The sequence below is a fragment of the Arachis stenosperma genome, chromosome 4 (assembly GCF_014773155.1).
Source record: "Arachis stenosperma cultivar V10309 chromosome 4, arast.V10309.gnm1.PFL2, whole genome shotgun sequence".
In the NCBI taxonomy this organism is placed as follows: Eukaryota; Viridiplantae; Streptophyta; class Magnoliopsida; order Fabales; family Fabaceae; genus Arachis; species Arachis stenosperma.
In genome coordinates, this window is record NC_080380.1 from 109,908,574 (window position 1) to 109,926,244 (window position 17,671).

Sequence of the window (17,671 nt, forward strand, 5' to 3'; positions counted from 1 at the left end):
ATATATATTTTAATTTATTTTTATATTTTATAATAATAACTAATTTTAATGAATACATAATTAATAATAAAGAAGATCGATTTGTACTTTTTCAATCTTAAAACTACTCTTTTTCCAATATTTTACATATTTTTAATTTTTGGATATAATTAAAATTTTATTTTATGAATGATTAGACAAAAATAATCACATACCAAATTTAATCTTATTTATTAACAATAATATTTGGAATATTTTTCTGTTAAAGAATAATAAGGATGTTTATGCATCGGATCGTATTCGCAAATCCGTAGTAAATATTTATATCCGATCTGAAAATTGCGGATACGATTCGATTTGCACATTGATCGGATCGAATCGTGAATATCTATTCTACATCCGCATATTCGATCCGCAAATTCGTAGATTCGCACAATAATAATTAAAAAAAAATATATATATATATATATGTTTGGTATTATATTTACTTGTTTGTATGTTTTAGTTAGTAATTATTATTTATATATTGTATTATTTTATTTTTATTATTTAGAAAAATTTGATTAAAAATATTTTAGGAATAAATAAGTTTAAAAATGTGAAAGAAATATTTTTATTAAACTTTTTACATAGAAATATGATTAAAAAGAAAATGTTCAATTATGCGGATATATCCGATATCCGATCCGCACATTTGCGGATCGGATCGGGTCTGACATTAAAAAATACGGATATTATATCCGATCTGATCCGATAGAAATTGTGTGGATCGGATCAAATTTTCAGCCATATCCGATCTAATCCGATCCGCGTATACCCCTAAAAAAAACCTAATTTTTGTTCGCTTTTTATTTGTCTGTATAAAATTTAAGTTTTTATTTTAGTTTTATGATAGGCTTGTTCTTTTTAGTACTAATATGGGAGAATAAATGCAAATGTAAAACATGTTTGAATAGAGACTAAAATAGATACTTTTCAAAAACAACAAAAACATAAACCCTAGTAGGATAACGTGGTATCAGCTTGAGATAGTGTACACTTGTTTGGAATTAGATTGCCTTTTTCATGAATAAGATAGAATTATATATACTAGAGAATATTTATGCTTCAGTGTCTTTTTAATTTTATTTTATAAATTATACTTTAGATTTACCAAAATTCAAAAGAACTTTTATATTTAATGTATCTCATAAAATACGATATAAATATATATACAAAATTTGAATTTGTTAGAAAAGGAAATCACACAATGACATTACATAGGTATACATTTTTATTTATGTCTTAATGAAATTTATGTTAAAGTTTAAGTGTATAACCCATGGGTAGTGCTAGAGAGCCAATGGATTAAGTGTACAATGGGTTAAACCTTTGGTCCATGAATAAAATGAACATCACCCACACTATCCAGAATAACCATCCGAATACCAGGGATAATAAACATCTCATGTCATAAAATCACTCATCCTAAAAACTTAAGTTAATTTTGGAGTTCACCTAGGATTGAACCCTTAACCTTTCGGATTTAGAACTCTAATACAATGTCATGAACCCACTCATCCCAAAAGCGTAACTTGACAGGACAATGTAACACTAATGGTCATATCTCTAATACTTCCTAAACTTTCATTGTATACATTGTACGCTTAGACCATGGCTCCCTATACTTTTCCATAACGGATTAAAAAATATGAAGAAAACATTCATAAATACATAATCAAATGTAAATTAAAGTTTATTAACCGAAAGAGTTATTAGATAAAAATTTAATCAAATCAGATAAATCATTTAACTATTTTTAACTATCAATTTTACGTGACGTTAGTTACTTTAATATATAAAAACCAAATTTTAGTTACTTACTTTAATATATACTCACTTTTAATTTGTGAATGGCTTGGGAGTACATTTTCCCCTTCTTTCTATACTATTTAAATGTGAGACTTTAACACTTTGTTGGGATATAAGAAAGAAAATAAAATAAAAAATAAGAAAAAAAAAGAAATTATTTGTATGTTGTTTGAAATTTTGGATGAAAAAAAAATAAAAAAAATTTTGTTTAGATAAAAAAATAAAAAAATTATAATAATATAAAATTATATTAATATTTTTATAATAAAATAAAATATAAATATTTTTATTTATTTATATTTTATTATATTTTATAAATATTATAATTTTATGTATTTAATTTTATTTATTTATTTAATACATATAGTGTTTAAATATGAATTTTTATTATAATAACATATTAAAATTATTAAAAATAAATTTATATTAATAATTATTAATAATAATATAACAATCGATAATATTTGTAAGTGCACTATTATTTACTCTTTTTCTATAAATTTTCATCTCATGATAGAAGAAAAATAGTTTTGAATGAACTCCACATCTTTTTTTCTCTCAATTTTTTATGGTTATTCAAACAATAAAAATTTTGATTTTTTATCCATTTTCTTTCCCTACCTTTTCTTTTCCCTTGAACCAAATAATGTGAAAATTGGCTTGCTTGCATGCTCTACACATGCCAAACTCTTAAGTCGTACGTGAACGTGATCGTCTATAACTAAAGTAAAAAAGAGTGAAGATTCCTCTCTGACCACGAGGGAATCCAAACCCTCTTTTTTTATATGATAATCATGCAATAAAAAAGTATTAGCTAACACTTAAAATGAAAAAAAAAATATTTGAGTAATATGGGAGAGAGAGAATGAGGCAGTGAGGAAATTTCTGGAACACCGATTTAATTTATGAAAGAAATTTCTGGAACAGGAACTAATAGATTCCCAAAATTCATGACGCGAGTGGAACGAATGGTCCTACGTACTGCACTGCTGAAGAAGATAGAGGACCTTTTAATAAAAAAAAAAAAAAAAAAGAGGAAACCGAACAAATACAGGGAACCGCCTACAACGGTCTAGGCTACCTTGCAATTTTCCAAAACAGTCACAATCCATGTGCATTTCACAGAGTCCTCCTCACATCGTACCACGTGTCCCTATTGAACACCTGTCGGTTGCCACCAACTAATAAAATTCGAGCGTTGAGAAACGCGGCCATGATATGCGCGTGGAGCATAGTAGGACAAGAGAATGAATTTTTTCAATTTTTTATTTAAAAAAATAAAAAATATTTTTTATTACTAATTTTATAAATAAAATTTAAAAAAAATATTAAAAAATTAAAAATCATATTTTACTCCTTTAATTAAAAAATATTGAAAAGATACATTTTCCTTACAACCGATCTATCCTGGGTCACGTTACTGAGTCCACTCCATAGTCACAATCGGTGTTTTCGTCCCATTAACCTTCGAGTGTCTTCCTTTCAATATTGGGACCCACATATCCCAGCAAGAAAAAAGCGTCCACACTTGGCACCTCTCGGCGTTTGCCACGACGAATTGTATTTCCATTCATCACATAAATTATTACAAATATTAAAGTTATTAATTAAAATAATTTTTATAAAAATTAAAAAATTAAAATTGTAATATATTTATTATGTATTTATAAAATAAATAATTTAAATCTTTTATTAATGATAGCTTTAACATATGTCTTATATTATTAGAACACATATTAACTAATATTTTAATTTATTTCTTATGCATATATAAATAACATTTTTTTTTCTTTTGATACTGTAACTAGGTATTATTTAAGTCAAATTTCAAGTTAATGTAGTAATTTTTGTTCTTGAGATTTATCAACCATATTTGGAGTTATTGTCCACACATAAAATAGTTAAAAAAAATTATGTATCAATAATTCTTTTGTAAATATAATATATAATCAGATATAATAATGTCATTTGATATGTACAGTCAATTTTATTTAATAAAATAAAAATTTGTTATTATTGTTGTATTCAAAATTACTATATTTAGTCCAACACTATTATATATGTAATATGTTATAGGATCAAATTCATTTTAGTCAATACTGATTTAATAAATTAATAGATAAATAAGGATTAAACGTATATATTTTTATTTTAAAAAAGAAAATATATTTTTTTAAATAATATATTAATTTATTATGTTTTAGAAAAAGTTTTGTCATTTATAGTTTTCCTTATTTGATATATATTAGTAGCATTTAGTAAAGAAATGACTTTGGCACTATTAATTGATAATGTCATTTATTTATTATATGTTATTTTAAATTATTTTTAATAAAATATTTATAAATAGAACAATAATGATGAATGGTAATTAATTTTAAAAAAATAATGTAACAATAATAGCATTTATTAATTTTAGAGGTGACAAATACTTTTTTGCATAAATAAAATTAGTAAATATTTATTAAATTATTTTTTTTAGCAGAGACCCGCAACCAGTGATTTAGCGACACGTGTAGTAGCATAATGGAAGAATTTCTCTATATATAGGGGGTGCTTAAGCAAACTGAAGCTGCACACAACCACCCCTAACTTCCTCTCCAAAGTGTTTAATTTGCTTCCCTAGTTAGTCTCCTTTGTCAGCTTCTCCTGACTATTAGCTACTTTCTTTAGGAAGAAAGTAATTAAGAAAGATGTTTATCGAGAATTTTAAGGTTGAGAGCCCTAACGTGAAGTACACAGAGACTGAGATTCAGTCCGTGTACAACTATGAAACCACTGAACTTGTTCACGAGAACAAGAATGGCACTTATCAATGGGTTGTCAAGCCCAAAACCGTCAAATATGAATTTAAAACTAACACCCATGTCCCTAAACTAGGGTAATTACTTTAGTTATCCTTCAATATATTTTTTCTTTGCTACACCATTCTATATTGTCAAGTCTTTCATTTCCTTTTAATTTTTGTAAAAAGGCTATAACTTCATTTGTGATGGTTTGTATTATTGTTGACATGCATGGTTTTTGTTGCTATTTCTTTTAGGGTAATGCTTGTGGGGTGGGGTGGAAACAACGGTTCAACCCTCACTGGTGGTGTTATTGCTAACAGAGAGTCGGTTTCTACCTAACCATCCTTTTCTCTCATCTTTTTTTGGTTATTATAATTACATTAAATGTATTTGAATAACTCATTTTTGTATTTTCAGTTCTGGAGACTTATTACTCTGGTCACTATAAAGTAGTGACAGAATAATGAATCTGAAATATAAAATACAAAAATTGAGTTATGGAATGAAATAATAAACTTTTGTGGTGGAGAGAAAGGAAAAGAAAGATACGTAACAATTGTAGGTATGAATTGAATGCAGGGGTATCTCATGGGCAACAAAGGACAAGATTCAACAAGCCAATTATTTTGGGTCCTTGACCCAGGCATCAGCCATCAGAGTGGGGTCTTATCAAGGGGAGGAAATCTATGCCCCTTTCAAGAGCCTCCTTCCAATGGTATACTGCCTTTTGATCAACCATTCCCAGCCCCACAAACCCCCCTTTTTGTTTTAAAATTCGATTAATTAAACACTAATTGCTCAAGTGCGGGACACGAGCCATAAATTGAAAAGGAGAAATAAATAAATAAACAATGATGTGAACGTTTTTGTACAAACGTAAAGCACCACTTGTGGGCCAACGGGGTCTGGCGTTTTCTCATTCAGTTACGGGAGAACATTGTAATTTAGCTTTTCTTTTCGACCAATCACCAAAATACATATATATTTTAATATAAAAAAATCTACCAATATAAACTAACTTCAACTAATTTCTTTTTATTTTTAATTTTAAAATTCTAAAAATTAGGATAGTAGGTGATTATTTTTTTTTAATAAATCTGTTTTTTAAGTAGGCTACCTTCTTAGTTGGTTTCTTAGCAAAATCAATGTTAATAAGGTGAATTTTAGTATGATTATAATATGGTGGCTATAATAATGATGTAAGTGTTGTTAAAAATAAAATTATATTTTTTCTATATTTTAATAATATTTTTTTAAATAACACTTTTAAAAAAATTTGTTTAATAATAAAAAATATTATTTTAATTTTATCCATATTTTTTAAAATATTATAATTATAACATATTATACTAAATGACTCTTTTAATAATTGTTTTCCCTTTTTAAAAAAAAAAAAAAGAAAAAGAAAACTAAACTTTATGGGTACTAGTATATACTTACAGAGACTGAACCCAAAAAGGAAAGGTTATTTGTATCTTTTTTTACACTTGTAATAATTTGAGTTTAAAATATAATAGAAAGATGGAATTAATTATATGCAGGTAAACCCGGATGAGATTGTGTTCGGGGGATGGGATATCAGCAACATGAACCTGGCTGATGCGATGGGGAGGGCGAAGGTTTTCGACATTGATCTCCAGAAACAGTTGAGGCCTTACATGGAATCCATGGTTCCACTTCCCGGTATCTACGACCCTGACTTCATCGCTGCCAACCAAGAAGAACGCGCCAACAACGTGATTAAGGGCACTAAGAAAGAACAAGTTCAACAGATCATCAAAGACATTAAGTAATAATAAGCTAGTTAACTAAGCTAATTAAGACTAAGAGGAAACAATGGCTAATTAATTTTGATTTAATTTAGGGCGTTTAAGGAAGCTAACAAAGTGGAGAAGGTGGTTGTTCTATGGACTGCGAATACAGAGAGGTACAGTAACGTGGTTGTGGGACTGAATGACACGATGGAAAACCTCTTAAGTGCCTTGGACAGGAACGAGTCCGAGATCTCTCCCTCCACCTTGTATGCCTTGGCCTGTATCTTGGAGAATGTTCCTTTCATCAATGGAAGCCCCCAGAACACTTTTGTCCCTGGCCTCATTGATCTCTCCATCAACAGGAACAGCTTGATTGGCGGCGATGACTTTAAGAGTGGCCAGACCAAAATGAAATCCGTCTTGGTCGATTTCCTTGTCGGGGCTGGCATCAAGGTATCTACTTCACTAATTCCCATCAATAATCTACTAGCTACATTAATTAAAATGTTTTTCATTATTTGGTGATAGCCAACATCAATAGTGAGCTACAACCATCTTGGGAATAACGATGGAATGAACCTATCAGCCCCACAAACTTTCCGCTCCAAGGAAATCTCCAAGAGCAACGTTGTTGATGATATGGTCAACAGCAATGGCATCCTCTACGAGCCTGGCGAGCACCCTGACCATGTAGTCGTTATTAAGGTATGCCCCTCTTTGATTTGATTTGATTTCATTTAATTATTTGGTGATTGATGGCTAACTATATATTCATTCATGATGATGATCAGTATGTGCCATATGTGGGGGACAGCAAGAGAGCCATGGATGAATACACTTCGGAGATATTCATGGGTGGCAAGAACACAATCGTGTTGCACAACACCTGCGAGGATTCCCTCTTAGCCGCACCTATTATCTTGGACTTGGTCCTCCTTGCTGAGCTCAGCACCCGTATTCAGTTCAAAGCTGAAAATGAGGTATCTATACATCTTCATTTCTTGAATCAATCAATTAATAACGACGATCGATGCTCCTAATTAGTTAATTAATTAATTAATGTTTTACAGGGCAAGTTTCACTCGTTCCACCCGGTTGCCACTATCCTGAGTTACCTCACCAAGGCCCCTCTTGTAAGAAGTCTAGTAATCTAGCTGCTTGCTATGCTTATTCATTAAATCAAATTAATATTCAAATTAAATGGTGCATGCAGGTTCCACCTGGTACACCAGTAGTGAATGCACTGTCAAAGCAGAGAGCCATGCTGGAAAACATCCTCAGAGCTTGCGTTGGCTTGGCTCCTGAGAACAATATGATTCTCGAGTACAAGTGAATCCAATCAACCACTGCTTTCAACATACACGCTCCTCACAGCCTGCGTGTATATCATTTCACAAATGTACAATATTCATCATGTGTGTCTCTTTTTAATTTGCTCCTGCTAAGTTATTTGAGAGCAGGTCAATTAAATATGCATGTGAAATAAAAATCTCAGTCATTCTACTGTTTTCTGCCTAATAACTCTTCTTCTCTTTCTCTATCTCCCTACCCTCCCCTAATTTCTTAAGAAGCTACAGTCGTAACAATAAGGAAATTAGAGATTGAGAAACCAAAGACAAAATAATATAATAAGACTACGTCCTTCTTCACAAAGCTAGTGCCAAACATTGAATAATTACCATGCAAGGACTGTCAGTGACGTTGCTGTTCCTGCTAAATATAGTGATAATTAAGCAATTCTTTCTAAGAATAAATAAAAAGAAAGAAAAGAGATTCATCTTTATTTATAATTTATTGCAAGGGAACCTAACTTTACAATGTTTCCCATTGTTATGGCAGAGCTTCCAACCATAAAAATTTAAAAAATGTATCAGCAATTTAATTTGTTAATTAAATCATCCAAGTATCAAATCTCTGTCCAAAAAAAAGAAGTATAAAATGGGTTTGTCTGGATTATAAGTTTTTAATTGTTGCGCTGGCTTCATCAAAGGTGTGACACGATACACATACCGTTAGACGGTTAGTGTAGGGACGATTTATGGTTTTCCGTTAATTGTCGTAACTTGTAAGGATAACGGAAACAGCCACATCGCAATCAGAGATATTCAGAGTCGAAATTAAAGATTCTATGTGTTTGGGCGTATGCAATGCACTATGCAGCATTAGCAAGGAGCCAAGGACAATAATACATGGAGACACCATAATGGTTTAGTTGTCATGTTTCAATATCATTACCACAAAATCCGAAACATGGGAGATAATAAGTGATCCATAATCTTTGTTAACTTTATTGTACAAGTCCATAATTGGACCATTTGGCCCGTTTTTATCAAGCCATCACATGGATAACCTTTCAGTGATGTGTGATCGATAGTAATACTTCACTTATTCACGATTTCTTCTTTTGAGATATTTCATGCCATAGTTTTTAATATCTTACTCTACACATATATTTCCAAATTTATTACTTTCATACTATATTTGTTCATGGTTTAGTATGAGAAAATATCTCACCACTTCATTCATTAATAGCAAGAAAAAATTCCAAAAAAAGAAAAAAAAACTTTCGTGTCAAAAAGCAAACTCTTAGTCTTCTAGGGAACTTTGCAGAAAACTCTTAGAACTCAACTCGAATCCGATCCAGAACTCTGGATGGATTCTTATATCTCTTGGTGGATAAAAAAGTACTTAATTATTATCAAGTTAAAAAATAATTTTATAGTTATTTGTAAAAAAAAAATTGAAAATTAATTTTTTTATTAATAATTAATTAATATTTTGCCCCTTTTTTTAAATTTTTGTAGATGCACTATTTTATTGATTTCTTGTTAGTTACAAAAAATTGATTTTAGCAAAACCTGTAATCAAATTGTGATTCTTATTTCTTAAACTCATTTGATAATGATCAAATATTATGTTCTGATTTAATACTGACTCCCACTAGGTCTGTGAGAATAGAATACTGATTCATTGTCCAACACATATACACGCAAATGAAGTAATAGTCTCATTATACATCTAATTTTTTTAGTAATAAAATTTAATTAAATTGGCCCAAACTCAATAAAACTAATTTTTTTAGTGAGTTCGTGTTAAACACGTTCCAATTCCCTACAAACGCAAGCATTTATCGCGCGCTTTTTAATATGAATACATTCTAAAAAAATAGTTTCTAAAATCACTCACTTCAACTAAGAAAGTTCAAAATTTCTAGTAAATCTCTCAATCTCAACCAAAATTCGCAAAAACTATCTGTGCTATGGTTCTAATCTTCAACGACAAACATCGAAACGTAAAGAAGAAGCATCATAGAGAAGGCAATGAGAATTTAAATCGTCTATTTTCTTTTTTTTTTTTTTTGCTTTTTCTCTCGCATTCTCTTCTCTCTTGAAATACTAAATTATCATATTTTTATGTATTTAGTAGATTAAGTTTGTATTCTTGCAATAAAATAGAAATTACGATAACTCTTTTTATAGTTTTTGTTGAGTCTACAACGGAATTTATTTTGACTTCTAATAAGTACAAAGTAATATGAAATTGAACACTACTCACAATAATGCACTTGCTATATATTTTGTAAAGAGGAAAAATAATATAAAAGATTTCTTCTAACTCTATAAGATGATGTGAATAAGGATATTGTTCTTGTTATTAGCTTCAATTACAATTCTAAAGAGGTATATGTAGTATCTCTATGATATAACTTCAACGAATAAGAATAAAATTCTCCGACAAAAAATTTCTTACTAACCATTTTGAGTTTTCTCCTATTAAAACTCATTTATTTTATTTCCTAAAATTACTCTTATCCTTCCTTTCTTCTTACAATTCTCCACCTCGGTCACAATTTGAAATCTACTCAAATTTTAGACGATCAAAGTATAGTATTCGTATCCCCATGCCTAACATGGAACAACAATGAGCAATTCTAAACAGTGTTGGAACTTGCTTCCTGACACTACCTTAGTCAGGATGTCTGCGAAATTTTCATCTGTGTGTACTTTTACAAGAGAAATGTTGCATTTCTCTATAACATCATGCACGAAGTGATATCTTACATCAATATGCTTGGTACGAGCATGATGAACCTGATTTTTTAGCCAAATGAATTGCACTTTGACTATCACAACTCAGATTCACACAATCTTGCTGAAATCCCAAATCATCTAGAAGACCCCTTAGCCACAATGCTTCTTTCACCCCTTATACTACTGCTATATACTCAACCTTTGTAGTAGATAGTGCCACTGTATCTTGTAACATCGATTGCCAACTAACTGGAATACCTTGTATTTTATATACATAATCGGTCGTAGAACGTTTTCTGTCTAGATCACCAGCATAATCAAAATCAACAAAGCCGCTGATTTGACATGATTTTCCACTAAGGCATAAACCTATGTCAATCATGGTACCCTTCAAGTACTTTAATATCCACTTGACTGCTTCCCAGTGTTCCTTACCCAGATTTGCCATGAACCTGCTAACAATACTGACTGCCTGTGAAATATCTGGGCGTGTACACACCATAGCATACATTAGGCTACCGACTGCACTAGCATAAGGTACATTTTCCATGTAAGCCTTATCTTCTACTGTTGTGAGAGATTGTTTACTAGAGTTTGAAATGTGGAACCAACGGTGTTACTACTGGCTTAGCATTTTTCATTTTGAATCTTTCAATAACGCGCTCAATGTACCCTTTCTGGCTCAAGAACAATTTTCGGCTTGATCTCTCTCTTTTAATTTCCATACCTAATATTTTTCATGCAACACCCAAATCATTTATTTCAAATTCTTTACCAAGTTGAACCTTTAACCTATCTATCTCCACCTTGCTCTTACAAGCAATAAGCATGTCATCCACATACAATAGAAAATAGACATAATCACTTCCAGAAAACTTATGAATGTATACAGAACAATCATAATTACTTCCGGAAAAATCTTGTTTTAACATAAAGGAGTCAAATCTCTTATACCACTATCGAGGAGATTGTTTCAATCCATATAGCGATTTCTTTAAGCGATATACCTAATTTTCTTTACCCTCAACCTTGAAACCCTCAAGTCGATACATGTAAATTGCTTCCTCTAAGTCACCATGCAAGAAAGTTATCTTTACATCTAGCTGTTCCAACTCAAGATCACCCTGAACAACAAGACTCAAAAGCACCCTTATGGAAGTGTGCTTCACCATAGGAGAAAATATCTCGTTGTAATCAACACCTTCTTTTTGTGCAAATTCCTTTGCTACTAACCTAGTTTTGAATCTTGTACCATCTGACTTAATAGGATCTTCTTTTCTTTTATACACCAATTTACAACCAATTGCAGTCTTTTTCACGGGCAACAGGACCACCTCCCATGTCTTATTTTTTTATGGAGAGATTGCATCTCTTCTTCCATGGCGACCAACCAACTTTCTCTATCTTTGTCTTTGATAGCAAGTTTGAAGGTGACCGACTTATCATTCTCTACCGAGAGTGCATAATCTACCAATTTTAACTACCTATAATGTCTCAGAGGCTTGTCTGTCTCAAACTTTTGAACGAATTTATAATTCCTCTTTGACCTAGTGGATGCCAAAGAATCTTGATGCTGCTGTTGTAATGCATGTGCATTTTCTCACTGAATCTCCTCATGATCAAGTTCATCCTCTGCATCATCTCAAGTAGCATTAGGATGCTCCACCTGAACATTATTAGAATCTATTTGTTGGTATTTAGATTCTAACTCCACCACTTGAGTATTTGAAATTTTTTTAACATCACCATCATCTGGCATCGTATCTTTAGACAAAGCTACCATAGATCGTTCATCAAAGGTAACATCCCTGCTAATTACAAACTTAGAATCATTTACGCTCCAAAGACGATACCCTTGAATCCCTCTTAGATACCCCAAAAGATTGCCTTTTTACCTCTATCGTCAAGTTTATTATCTTTGACATGATAATAGGCTGTGCATCCAAAAACTCTGAGTTTCTCGTAATTTGCATATTCCCCTGACCATACCTTATAAGGTGTGTCTCCATCTAGAGAAGAATGTGGGGATCAGTTCACTATGTAGCAAGCTGTAGCAATCGACTCCGCCCACCACTCTCTGTCTAACCCAGAATTAGAACACATACACTGTACCTTCTCAAGTAGCGTACGATTCAGTCGTTCAGTGACTCCATTCTATTGTGGTGTTTCTCTAACTGTCCAGTGTCTCACAATGCCTTCTCGATCACAGAACTCCTTGAAAGCCCCATCCATGTACTCTGCGACATTATCTGATCGTAGAGTTTTCAGCTTCCTACCTGTTCAGTTTTCAACTATTGTTCTCCATCGCTTAAAAGTGTAGAATACCTTATTCTTATACTTGAGGAAGTAAACCCAAACATACCTGGAATAATCATCAACAAAAGTAACAAAATACCTAGAACGACCCTTGAAAGTAACTTTAGACAGGGCTCAAACATCAGTATGCACGTAGTCTAACAACCCACTGCTTTTGTGCTTGCTTGTAGAAAAATTCACCCTGTGTGCCTGTCTATACGCGCAATGCTCACAAAATTTCATTTGTGGTTTCTTCATATTCTTCAACAAACCTTGTTGACAAAGTAATGATAGACCTTCTCTGACATATGTCCAAGCCGCATGTGCCATATTCTTGTGCAATTTGCTTGATCTCTACTTCTACAGATTTCAACTGCTAACTCACCTGTGATTGTTGTCCCCAAAAGAGAATAAAGATTACTGTGATGAACTTCCTTCATCACTACCAAAGAACCACGAACAACTTTTAGTACCCTATTTTTCGCAACTATTTTGCAACCATTTTTCTCCAATAAACCTATGGAGATAAGATTTTTCTGCAAGTCTAGAATATGTCTCACATCCTTTAAGTTTCTTACTATTCCATCATATATCTTGATTCTTATAGTACCCAACCCCACAGTTTTACAAGCATGATCATTGCCCGTTAAAACTGTGCCACCATTTATGCTTTGATAGGTAGTAAACCACTTCCTATTTGGGCACATATGGTGAGATGCTCCTAAATCAAAAATCCACTTATCGAAGATTTCATAAGATTGTTCTGTCACAGAGTAATAGTCCTCCTCATCATTTGAGACGTAGCTTGCTTCTTGCTTTTCTTTTGGGTTGTCATTGTTCTGTTTCTTGAAAGTTATCTTCTTATTTGGACAATTTGCTTTGAAATGTCCATACTCCCCATATTTAAAGCATGTTCTCTCCGCATGAGGTTTAGATTTTGGCCTAGACTTTCCATACTTATTACCTTTTTCTCTTTCATTAGTCCTTCCTCTAGTCACGAACAATCCTTGTGCTTGATCATTATACTCTCTTCCATTTAGAGATGACATTACACTTGTAGCAACTTTATGTAGATCATCCGCTAAAAGTGATGCTCTCGTCTCATCCATAGTCAGAGTGTCACCCACCAGCACCAATGTCTGCACTAGATTTTCATAGGAATTCGGTAATAAAAGTAATAATATGAGTACATGATCCTCATCATCAACCTTCACATCTATATCCTTTAAGTTTGATATAATCCTATCAAACTTATTGATATATTCTCAGATTGAGGTACCTTCTTCCATCTTGCATGTATACAATTTAGATTTTAAGTAGATCATGTTAGTTAGAGTCTTCGTCATGAAGTTACTCTCTAACTTTTCCCAAACGCCTGCTACAGTTGCTTCTTCATTTACCAAAAAAGTAACATTCCTCTCAAGGCATAAGATTATTGTAGCCTGTGCCTCAAGATCTAATTCTTCCCAATCATCATCTTTCATTTTCTCTGGCTTTTACTCCTTTTCTGCCAGTGCCTTGTATAATTTTTGTGATATAAGCAGATTTTTCATTTGTATCCTCTATTAAGAAAAATATTTTTTCATTAAATTTTTCGATTTCATATTTGCCTACTTTGACATTACCACTAGTAGAAGCCATTATATTCAAAATTGAATTTTACCACACAAATAATGAATAATATAACATTAGGTCTTGATACCAATTGTTGAGTCGACAACGGAATTTTGACTTCTAATAGATACAAAGTAATATGAAATTGAACACTACTCACAATAATGCACTTGCTATATATTTTGTAAAGAGGAAAAATAATATGAAAGATTTCTTCTAACTAACTCTATAAGATTATGTGAATAAGGATATTGTTATTGTTATTGGCTTCAATTACAATTCTAGAGACGTATATATAGTATCTCTATGTTATAACGTCAACGAATAAGAATAAAATTCTCCGACAAAAAACTCCTTCCTAGACATTTTGAGTTTTCTCCTATTAAAACTCATTTATTTTACTTTCTAAAATTACTCTTATCGTTCCTTTATTCTCACCGTGTTGGTTTTGTGATAACTATGCTAGTTTGGTGTCATCTAATGTATATTGAGATCCATGTGTTTTTATACCTGATTGAGTCATGTTCATCAACTTATTTTACTGTGAGTTTGTTTGGTGTCATGGTTAAATGCTTTTTGCATTAATCCAAAAAGTATTTTTAATTGAATGAGCAATCTCAAGTTCAAGCTTATAAAAAAAGCTCTGATTTTTTCATTCTCATTAAGTATTTTTCAATTTTTCTGGCAACATCTTGTTCAAAAATTTTACGAATTTTTTTCGTAATGTAATTTTTAACATCTTTTTCAATAAATCTTATTTATCGATAATTCCTAACTACTGCAACAAATAATTGATATGTCTTATTTTGTCTAATACTAACTTCGTTATTATTCTCAATTGTACGACTTACATACATGCTTAGCTATCTGGGTTGTTTAAGCATATTTGTTTGATTCAGATATAAATGACTCAAAATAACCTTTAGAATAACCCAAATACGAAATTTTTTTGGAATAAAAAAAACTTTATTTTCACAAGAAAATTATTCTGTGATTATATTCTAGAGTTCAACTTTTTCGGGTGACGGCAAATTCGCTGTTTTCTTGACAAATTTCAAATTCCTAAGCTTCGAAGTCACATTTGTGCTTTTAATTTGAAAAAATATATATTATGATCCAAACTCTTAATTTTGAAAAAAATCTAGTTTTATTTAATTTGGATGAGAAAGAAAGTTAGAGAGTTAAATACTGGACAGTCAACAAACATGATTTTTTTTAACATTGTTAACGTTAATGATAATTATTATCATCGTCTCTAAGAGTACACAAAAATAAGCCGTATTTAAAAATGACTTGAAATTTTTGTACTTTCACATTAGTTTTTTTTAAAAAATCGTTTATATTAAACTTAGTTATATAGATTTCGTTTAGCTAAGAGATAAGTGACCTAGGAGCTATGAATATAAAATAGGTTATTCTAATTTAGTTTGACTTGTTTATAAATTTTGTTTAATTGTATAGCTTTTTCGTATAAGTAATTTAAGTTAGAGTAATGCTACATTTATATAAAAATTAATCACCAAAGTCAGCCATTAATATAAAATATATGTTGAAATATAAATATATATTAAAAATAAATTAAACCATACATATATTTATACACAAATATATTAATGACTAATTTTAGTGGCTAATTTTGGTGTACAAATAACATTTTTGTTTAAATTATTATTTTGACACCAAACAGAAAGAAAAATCCTACTATTTTGGATAAATATAGTAATTGATTTAGTGTTTCTTAGGCAACTCTAATCCTGATGAGTTTCTATAGTTTCCGATTGAAATATATATATACACCAGCGAGTTCAGGAGGTCATAATCCTGATATTTCGTTCATTATTATTCGAATTGTAGTATTTTATGCCTAAGACCCTCAGGTGATAATCTCCTAATGGAAGTTTCCCAATAGTCATTATTTTTAAGTTATGTCAAATAAAATTATATAAACCGAGAGAATCCATGGGGATGTAGCTCAGATGGTAGAGCGCTCGCTTAGCATGCGAGAGGTACGGGGATCGATACCCCGCATCTCCATTTGTTTCAATTTTACACCTATCTCCTGTCTTCTTTTTACACTTTTTTTCTCCCTCATAGTGTTTTACAAACTAAATTTGGGGCCATAATAGGTCTGATCAGAGTGAAAGGGTCCAGCTAACCCATCTTTTGGGTCCACAAATATGTAACCCACTGATAATTAAGTGGATAACATACAAAATATACGTCCGGTCCGGGTACCACTATCATAATAATTGTGTGAATAACAATAAGTGAATGGTTCTCTAAAATACAAATCACAACTGAACTGTTTCAATGGGCAATGGCAGCCACGACCAACCAATAAATAGACACCTACGGCTATGGTGCTCTTTACCCTACACTTAGCATTTTCCCTCTCCTTTTTATATCACCTCGCACACCACGACACCCCACCCGACCCGTCATAATCACTCTCCAAATTTCTCCATTTCCTAATACAAATAAACATCACAATTTTTTTTGCTTTCTTTTTCTTTTTTCTTTTTAAAAAAAAAATCACCTCCAGTCCTCCACTCGGCTACTCCCCCGTCGCAACAAGTGAAAAGAAAATGGAGTTTACTGAGCTATAATTAAGCTTTACTTAATTTTTCAAGTGATTAAGGTTTTTAACCCTGCTCTCGTTTTTATATCAACTCATTATAAGATTAAATTAGATAAAAGGGATGAATAATTTGCATTTATTGTATAAGTATTTATACATGTTAATATGGAATTTGATATGGTACGTCCATGATCCGTCCTTCCTGATCCGGGGATGAAGTGTACATTAGTCTACTTTCCTACCATCTAGTTTTGTTTAATTTCTTTGAACAAGATTGAATTTGAATAAGTAAAGAGTTGGTGTACATGTGCATTGAAAATTTTTTCCTTTCTTTCTTAATCTGGACAAAAATTATTGCATCGTGCTCTCAATAATTGTAGTATATATGGAATAGGAAGGAAATGGCAATTGTACACAGAGCTAAAGGAAACACCTAAGCTAGGGTACGTGGTGTCGTATTCTCTCGAGAAGGACCCATCAACATTATTTCCCTCAATTATAATTTACAACTTTTATTTTCTAATAGCTCATTGGTCCTTGACTCCTTGTCGCTCTTTTTGGGTTTTTCCCTCCTCAATTTTTTATTATTTTTTTCTTGAATGATTGATTCATATATATACTTAAAACGAATTATAAATAATTTGAATTTGTGAAATAAGGTTGGAGATGATGATAAAGATGCTTAAGATACCATCACGTCAGTTTTATGATGATAATTAGAAGTACTTGTAAAAGATTTTGATGTATAAATGATGAAAAATTAAAGCATGTTTGTTAGAA

At 31.4% G+C, this 17,671-nt stretch overlaps 1 protein-coding gene and 1 non-coding gene across 2 annotated transcripts; both read left to right on the forward strand.

The window, feature by feature from the left end:
- The first annotated feature begins 4,413 nt into the window (after window positions 1–4,413).
- Window positions 4,414–7,894, forward strand: LOC130974127 (inositol-3-phosphate synthase 1-like). Its single transcript, XM_057898881.1, has 9 exons — window positions 4,414–4,711; window positions 4,874–4,942; window positions 5,199–5,334; window positions 6,161–6,408; window positions 6,484–6,826; window positions 6,902–7,078; window positions 7,165–7,353; window positions 7,444–7,506; window positions 7,587–7,894. Exons 1-9 carry the CDS (start codon window positions 4,524–4,526, stop codon window positions 7,704–7,706), a joined length of 1,533 nt encoding a protein of 510 aa, XP_057754864.1. The 5' UTR covers window positions 4,414–4,523; the 3' UTR covers window positions 7,707–7,894.
- Window positions 7,895–16,274: 8,380 nt separating this feature from the next.
- TRNAA-AGC (transfer RNA alanine (anticodon AGC)) lies at window positions 16,275–16,347 on the forward strand. The gene has a single exon. It is a non-coding gene; the product is annotated as a tRNA-Ala (tRNA).
- Window positions 16,348–17,671: the final 1,324 nt, after the last annotated feature.

Coding starts and splice junctions, on each gene's coding strand:
- LOC130974127 (XM_057898881.1), top strand. CDS start 4,524: ATGTTTATCGAGAATTTTAAGGTTGAGAGCCCTAACGTGAAGTACACA. Junction 6,409..6,483: donor CAGATCATCAAAGACATTAA/GTAATAATAAGC, acceptor GATTTAATTTAG/GGCGTTTAAGGAAGCTAACA. Junction 7,354..7,443: donor AGTTCAAAGCTGAAAATGAG/GTATCTATACAT, acceptor AATGTTTTACAG/GGCAAGTTTCACTCGTTCCA.